General features: G+C 59.3%; 2 protein-coding genes across 2 annotated transcripts; both read right to left on the bottom strand.

Annotated features, from left to right (window-relative positions):
* Window positions 1-3,036: 3,036 nt before the first annotated feature.
* On the bottom strand, window positions 3,037-4,001 carry LOC309858356 (uncharacterized protein; the record flags this gene model as incomplete). The annotated part of the gene is made up of 2 exons (XM_082751043.1): window positions 3,037-3,678; window positions 3,772-4,001. 2 exons carry the CDS (start codon window positions 3,999-4,001, stop codon window positions 3,468-3,470), a joined length of 441 nt encoding a protein of 146 aa, XP_082607169.1. The 3' UTR covers window positions 3,037-3,467.
* A 3,036-nt stretch (window positions 4,002-7,037) lies between these two features.
* On the bottom strand, window positions 7,038-8,002 carry LOC309858357 (uncharacterized protein; the record flags this gene model as incomplete). Its single annotated transcript, XM_082751044.1, has 1 exon — window positions 7,038-8,002. The coding sequence occupies one exon, from the start codon at window positions 8,000-8,002 to the stop codon at window positions 7,469-7,471; it is 534 nt and encodes a 177-aa protein (XP_082607170.1). The 3' UTR covers window positions 7,038-7,468.
* Window positions 8,003-8,127: the final 125 nt, after the last annotated feature.

Raw genomic sequence — 8,127 nt, 5'->3', positions numbered from 1 at the left:
GGTGTCACAGGTGGAGGGGGAGCTTCTGTTCCGAGGTGAGTTTCTCAGATTCATTTGTCTCGTCCTCCTGGGGGGATTTTATGCACCGGGTCCCCACATTTGGACCAATGGGCATGACTTCCTTGCCCATTGTTGACATTGTTTTCCTGATGATGCGGGAATGGAAGAAGAGGAAGTTTTTTTCCCCCTAATGTTAGGAATCTTTAGCAAATAAGTGCTTAACGTGTTTCTTAATTGGGGAGAACTCGTGGAAACATTTCAGATGAAAACAAGGTGGTCACATCAGCATCTGCGTTCGTGCTCTATGAATTTCATTGTGTGTTACAAGTCCCACTGGCCTGGGAAGAGGTTGTCGAGTCGGCTTGGCGGTCCTTCCCCGGCGCTGGTCCCTGGCTTACATGTAGACTGGCAGCATGCCTCGTGAGGAAGTGGCAACATGCCTAGCGATGAGCCGAAGTCATGCCTGAGCCCAAGACGGTTTCCCCACCAAGCCGGATTCCAGACTCCCACAGGCATCTGTCTCTTGGAGCCCCCACCCCCCACCCCCAGCTGCATATCCCAGTGCGATCAAAGACTCTGGGCTGCAGGATATGCGAGTTCATCTCCTCCGTCTGTGAAGGCAGAATCAAGCAGGGCGATAGAAACAGCCGCAGGACACCCAGACGAAGCAAGCAGCAGTCACCGAACTTCCTGAGAGACAGCAGTCCCGCGTCACGCAGCAAAGCAGAGGGCTTTTCCACGGCGTGGGACCGTCCGAGACACAAGTGGGGCAGTTCGGGGGATAACGGGATGAGTTGGAGACTCTCGTCCTGTCCTTGTTAACCCGCCAAGCCTGTTCCCCAGCGTCACTGGGTATACAGTTCTCGTTTTCTCTTCCTCCCTTCTTGCCTGCGTCCGTCTACCTCCCTGTCTCCCTGCCTCCCTCCTCCTCCGCTCTTCCTTCCTCTTCCTCCTGTGTCTTCCTCTTATACAAATGTGTGCCTGTCCACCATCGTGAAGAAGGAAATACTGGGTCTGAGAGCAGAAGACCGTAGACTGGGGATGGCGCCTTCAATATGCCAGCCGTGTATCTCGCATCTTCCTGTGCTCGGGACAACTTCTACCCCGCAGATCCGCATCTCTGGGCCTCGTGGCCGTTTTCATGGCGCAGCAGGATGGCACGCTGCCAGTGCATGCCACACCGAGAGAAATGCTCAACCAGTGCTTCTGGAGAGCCGGTTTGTCGAGATGCCAGCTCCCTTGTCGCTGAATTAGGGGAATCCCAATGAGTGTATTACGTCCTTTCTGATCTCGCTCTCGGGTATAAGCTTCCCGTGCAAGCTGGGACCCTGGACTGACAGTGCGTCTTGCCTGCGTCGCTTTCCCGCCCTCCGGCCACTGGCATCTAACCTCCCCAGTGAAGCTACGTGCCTGGTCGCTGTTCTTCAGTGTCTCTTCTGGGAGGTACCATGCGCTGACGTGACTTTCAGCCATCTCGGTCTTGAGTTCCTGATCCCTGCAGCGGGAACCTTGAGCCCTAAGTTGAAAATTACTTCAGGAATTCAAGAAAATGTACATGAAGCATCTGGCCGGTACTTAGCAAGTAGGGAGCAGCCCAGGTCCTGTCCGTTTCTCATTTCTCAGCACAGCTCACAATCCCCCAACTCCTAAGAACCAGCAAGAGGCAAGTGCGGCGTTGGCAGTCTGTTGAGAGCCTCCTGGATAGCTGGTCTCCAGGGCTGGTGGGTGCCCGGGACAGAAGCCGTCCTAGCCCCTCAGAGGTCCGTCCACTGCCCGCGGGAAGTGACCCAGGGCCTTCATCTGCCCTTCCCGTCAGAGCCTGGATCCGGCCTCACATCGCTGAGCGCCGAGGCAGCGTCGTGCATGAGTGCGGGACCAGAGGCGCCGGCCTCGGATCTGTCGGGACTCCGGCGAAGGCCCAGGCTCTTTTCTCTTTCTTCCTCCTCACGTGGGTCTCACCCCCACCCATCCCCAGAAGAGGCCCGTTGGTTTCCCTCCAGCGCTTCACGGTTCCTTCCCCAGAGGCCGGAGGTTGTTTGCTTCCCTTCAGCGCTTCCGAGCTCACGGATTACTCCAAGGCAACACACACGCCCAGCGCAGGGGCTCTCGGTCGGTGACGTCCCCCGTCCTTCCTTTTCTCGGTGCCCTGTAGATCCTGAGGCCATATCGCGTGCCAGTTGCGGAGCATGACGTGTTTGTCCCAAAACTGCCCGAGTCGCTGCACACCCCTGCCACCCCCGCCCCCCGATCCCGCCTCCCGCCGAGGTCGTGAGGACCAGAAGGCACAAGCAGAATGGGCCTTCCATGACCCCGGGAGATGTGCGTGTGCAGACGCGGCCCACGGGCGCGAGGCCTCCGCAGGCTCCCCTGTCTCTGAGCGGGAGGAGTGCACGTTGCGCAGGCTGGTGCCGACCACCGCGAAAGGGCCCCCGTGTTCCCAGGAGCTCTAACGGGCAAGGCCGCTGCCGTGACACTGGGCTGGAGGTCCCTGCGTGGTGCCACTCGGCTGTCTACCACTTTGTCCCAGATATCACCCGCATCTACAGGACAAGAGGACCTCCGCGGGCCTCGAAGACCCTCGGACCAGCATCTTGCTGGTGCTCTGGCCCAGGCTGTTGCCTAACTCGCCTGCTCCTGGGTATGTGAACGCCCTTGAGCAAGGGCCGGAGACGTAGCCTGGCGCCTGAGTGCTTCCCTGTCAGCTCAGCTCTGGGACAGAACGTCCCTAGATTCCCTCATCCTCACATGGAGATAGGAATTTGTGGGGGCAGGCTAGGAGTCTCCAAACGGGTAATTAGTGCATGTGGGCTTTGACCTGTACAGAAACCGTTTGGTCGCGCATGACGTACGGGGACACGGACAGCGTTATGGTATGCAGATCGGTACTGGATTTATTAAGACACTCATGTGAGAGTCCCTGTGTCTAGGGAGACATGCAGAAGGGTCCCGACAGGAAGAAATCAGCATCCAAGGACCATGAATACACCGAGAAGGAAACCCTCCTTGCGCAGACACCAATAGTTGCAAAAGAATGCATTTCTACCAGGTGTGAGGGGCTTTATTTCTCCAAGGTCATCAGGCAGGATGACCATCTTGACTGTGGAGTCAGGGCAGAGATCTTGACTCCATGTCCGGATGCATGACGCTGGCAGGGGACTCCCAAGACCTGAGGAAGAAGAGAATCAGGAGAAGTGGTCCACACTTCCTCCAGCCACTTCCCAAGGCTTTGAACAGGCAGGTGAGTAGCGGAAATGTTGGCGACTGCATGCTGGGTTTGGGCAACGTTTGGCAGTGTCCGTTTCCCCGCTGGCCAATCGGTGCTGTGTGCCGTTGTGGGTTGTTGGTGAGGCGGTTGTCAGGAGGAAGTGTGGCAGCCGCCGGACACGCAGCAGGGGTGGCCGCGGCCGCCGTGGGTCTGTGGTGGTCCTCCAGCAGGCGTTATGGCGGCGGTTTGGCTGGCAAGCAGGCTAGCAGCAGCTGGATCCACAGCCCTGGGCGAGGCATCCAGGCAAGCAGCAACAGGTGGGGTGGTAGCAGGTCCTCGTGCAGTACACAGGGGTACAGCAGGCTGGCTGACAGCAGCTGGAGCCACAGCAAGTTTGTCCGCAGCCGCTGGACCCGCAGCAGCTGGGCTGACAGCAGCTGGACACACAGCAGCTGGGCCGGCAGCAGGTGGTCCTGCAGCAGGTGGTCTGGCAGCAAGTTGGGCGGCAGCAGCAAGGCTGGCAGCAGCAGGACCCACAGCAGCTGGACCCGCAGCCGCCGCCGCACCCGCAGCAGCTGGGCCGGCAGCAGGTGGTCCTGCAGCAGGTGGTCTGGCAGCAAGTTGGGCGGCAGCAGCAAGGCTGGCAGCAGCAGGACCCACAGCAGCTGGACCCGCAGCCGCCTTGTCCACAGCCACCGCCGCACCCGCAGCAGCTGGGCTGGCAGCAGGTGGTCCTGCAGCAGGTGGTCCTGCAGCACGTAGGCTGGCAGCAAGGGGAGCAGCACGATTCGGTCATGGTGTCACAGGTGGAGGGGGAGCTTCTGTTCCGAGGTGAGTTTCTCAGATTCATTTGTCTCGTCCTCCTGGGGGGATTTTATGCACCGGGTCCCCACATTTGGACCAATGGGCATGACTTCCTTGCCCATTGTTGACATTGTTTTCCTGATGATGCGGGAATGGAAGAAGAGGAAGTTTTTTTCCCCCTAATGTTAGGAATCTTTAGCAAATAAGTGCTTAACGTGTTTCTTAATTGGGGAGAACTCGTGGAAACATTTCAGATGAAAACAAGGTGGTCACATCAGCATCTGCGTTCGTGCTCTATGAATTTCATTGTGTGTTACAAGTCCCACTGGCCTGGGAAGAGGTTGTCGAGTCGGCTTGGCGGTCCTTCCCCGGCGCTGGTCCCTGGCTTACATGTAGACTGGCAGCATGCCTCGTGAGGAAGTGGCAACATGCCTAGCGATGAGCCGAAGTCATGCCTGAGCCCAAGACGGTTTCCCCACCAAGCCGGATTCCAGACTCCCACAGGCATCTGTCTCTTGGAGCCCCCACCCCCCACCCCCAGCTGCATATCCCAGTGCGATCAAAGACTCTGGGCTGCAGGATATGCGAGTTCATCTCCTCCGTCTGTGAAGGCAGAATCAAGCAGGGCGATAGAAACAGCCGCAGGACACCCAGACGAAGCAAGCAGCAGTCACCGAACTTCCTGAGAGACAGCAGTCCCGCGTCACGCAGCAAAGCAGAGGGCTTTTCCACGGCGTGGGACCGTCCGAGACACAAGTGGGGCAGTTCGGGGGATAACGGGATGAGTTGGAGACTCTCGTCCTGTCCTTGTTAACCCGCCAAGCCTGTTCCCCAGCGTCACTGGGTATACAGTTCTCGTTTTCTCTTCCTCCCTTCTTGCCTGCGTCCGTCTACCTCCCTGTCTCCCTGCCTCCCTCCTCCTCCGCTCTTCCTTCCTCTTCCTCCTGTGTCTTCCTCTTATACAAATGTGTGCCTGTCCACCATCGTGAAGAAGGAAATACTGGGTCTGAGAGCAGAAGACCGTAGACTGGGGATGGCGCCTTCAATATGCCAGCCGTGTATCTCGCATCTTCCTGTGCTCGGGACAACTTCTACCCCGCAGATCCGCATCTCTGGGCCTCGTGGCCGTTTTCATGGCGCAGCAGGATGGCACGCTGCCAGTGCATGCCACACCGAGAGAAATGCTCAACCAGTGCTTCTGGAGAGCCGGTTTGTCGAGATGCCAGCTCCCTTGTCGCTGAATTAGGGGAATCCCAATGAGTGTATTACGTCCTTTCTGATCTCGCTCTCGGGTATAAGCTTCCCGTGCAAGCTGGGACCCTGGACTGACAGTGCGTCTTGCCTGCGTCGCTTTCCCGCCCTCCGGCCACTGGCATCTAACCTCCCCAGTGAAGCTACGTGCCTGGTCGCTGTTCTTCAGTGTCTCTTCTGGGAGGTACCATGCGCTGACGTGACTTTCAGCCATCTCGGTCTTGAGTTCCTGATCCCTGCAGCGGGAACCTTGAGCCCTAAGTTGAAAATTACTTCAGGAATTCAAGAAAATGTACATGAAGCATCTGGCCGGTACTTAGCAAGTAGGGAGCAGCCCAGGTCCTGTCCGTTTCTCGTTTCTCAGCACAGCTCACAATCCCCCAACTCCTAAGAACCAGCAAGAGGCAAGTGCGGCGTTGGCAGTCTGTTGAGAGCCTCCTGGATAGCTGGTCTCCAGGGCTGGTGGGTGCCCGGGACAGAAGCCGTCCTAGCCCCTCAGAGGTCCGTCCACTGCCCGCGGGAAGTGACCCAGGGCCTTCATCTGCCCTTCCCGTCAGAGCCTGGATCCGGCCTCACATCGCTGAGCGCCGAGGCAGCGTCGTGCATGAGTGCGGGACCAGAGGCGCCGGCCTCGGATCTGTCGGGACTCCGGCGAAGGCCCAGGCTCTTTTCTCTTTCTTCCTCCTCACGTGGGTCTCACCCCCACCCATCCCCAGAAGAGGCCCGTTGGTTTCCCTCCAGCGCTTCACGGTTCCTTCCCCAGAGGCCGGAGGTTGTTTGCTTCCCTTCAGCGCTTCCGAGCTCACGGATTACTCCAAGGCAACACACACGCCCAGCGCAGGGGCTCTCGGTCGGTGACGTCCCCCGTCCTTCCTTTTCTCGGTGCCCTGTAGATCCTGAGGCCATATCGCGTGCCAGTTGCGGAGCATGACGTGTTTGTCCCAAAACTGCCCGAGTCGCTGCACACCCCTGCCACCCCCGCCCCCCGATCCCGCCTCCCGCCGAGGTCGTGAGGACCAGAAGGCACAAGCAGAATGGGCCTTCCATGACCCCGGGAGATGTGCGTGTGCAGACGCGGCCCACGGGCGCGAGGCCTCCGCAGGCTCCCCTGTCTCTGAGCGGGAGGAGTGCACGTTGCGCAGGCTGGTGCCGACCACCGCGAAAGGGCCCCCGTGTTCCCAGGAGCTCTAACGGGCAAGGCCGCTGCCGTGACACTGGGCTGGAGGTCCCTGCGTGGTGCCACTCGGCTGTCTACCACTTTGTCCCAGATATCACCCGCATCTACAGGACAAGAGGACCTCCGCGGGCCTCGAAGACCCTCGGACCAGCATCTTGCTGGTGCTCTGGCCCAGGCTGTTGCCTAACTCGCCTGCTCCTGGGTATGTGAACGCCCTTGAGCAAGGGCCGGAGACGTAGCCTGGCGCCTGAGTGCTTCCCTGTCAGCTCAGCTCTGGGACAGAACGTCCCTAGATTCCCTCATCCTCACATGGAGATAGGAATTTGTGGGGGCAGGCTAGGAGTCTCCAAACGGGTAATTAGTGCATGTGGGCTTTGACCTGTACAGAAACCGTTTGGTCGCGCATGACGTACGGGGACACGGACAGCGTTATGGTATGCAGATCGGTACTGGATTTATTAAGACACTCATGTGAGAGTCCCTGTGTCTAGGGAGACATGCAGAAGGGTCCCGACAGGAAGAAATCAGCATCCAAGGACCATGAATACACCGAGAAGGAAACCCTCCTTGCGCAGACACCAATAGTTGCAAAAGAATGCATTTCTACCAGGTGTGAGGGGCTTTATTTCTCCAAGGTCATCAGGCAGGATGACCATCTTGACTGTGGAGTCAGGGCAGAGATCTTGACTCCATGTCCGGATGCATGACGCTGGCAGGGGACTCCCAAGACCTGAGGAAGAAGAGAATCAGGAGAAGTGGTCCACACTTCCTCCAGCCACTTCCCAAGGCTTTGAACAGGCAGGTGAGTAGCGGAAATGTTGGCGACTGCATGCTGGGTTTGGGCAACGTTTGGCAGTGTCCGTTTCCCCGCTGGCCAATCGGTGCTGTGTGCCGTTGTGGGTTGTTGGTGAGGCGGTTGTCAGGAGGAAGTGTGGCAGCCGCCGGACACGCAGCAGGGGTGGCCGCGGCCGCCGTGGGTCTGTGGTGGTCCTCCAGCAGGCGTTATGGCGGCGGTTTGGCTGGCAAGCAGGCTAGCAGCAGCTGGATCCACAGCCCTGGGCGAGGCATCCAGGCAAGCAGCAACAGGTGGGGTGGTAGCAGGTCCTCGTGCAGTACACAGGGGTACAGCAGGCTGGCTGACAGCAGCTGGAGCCACAGCAAGTTTGTCCGCAGCCGCTGGACCCGCAGCAGCTGGGCTGACAGCAGCTGGACACACAGCAGCTGGGCCGGCAGCAGGTGGTCCTGCAGCAGGTGGTCTGGCAGCAAGTTGGGCGGCAGCAGCAAGGCTGGCAGCAGCAGGACCCACAGCAGCTGGACCCGCAGCCGCCGCCGCACCCGCAGCAGCTGGGCCGGCAGCAGGTGGTCCTGCAGCAGGTGGTCTGGCAGCAAGTTGGGCGGCAGCAGCAAGGCTGGCAGCAGCAGGACCCACAGCAGCTGGACCCGCAGCCGCCTTGTCCACAGCCACCGCCGCACCCGCAGCAGCTGGGCTGGCAGCAGGTGGTCCTGCAGCAGGTGGTCCTGCAGCACGTAGGCTGGCAGCAAGGGGAGCAGCACGATTCGGTCATGGTGTCACAGGTGGAGGGGGAGCTTCTGTTCCGAGGTGAGTTTCTCAGATTCATTTGTCTCGTCCTCCTGGGGGGATTTTATGCACCGGGTCCCCACATTTGGACCAATGGGCATGACTTCCTTG

Source organism: Mustela nivalis (genome assembly GCF_964662115.1).
Source record: "Mustela nivalis genome assembly, contig: HAP1_SCAFFOLD_2243, whole genome shotgun sequence".
Lineage (NCBI taxonomy): Eukaryota > Metazoa > Chordata > Mammalia > Carnivora > Mustelidae > Mustela > Mustela nivalis.
Note: the sequence above shows the minus strand (reverse complement) of the source record. Positions and strands in the feature narration are given on the sequence as shown.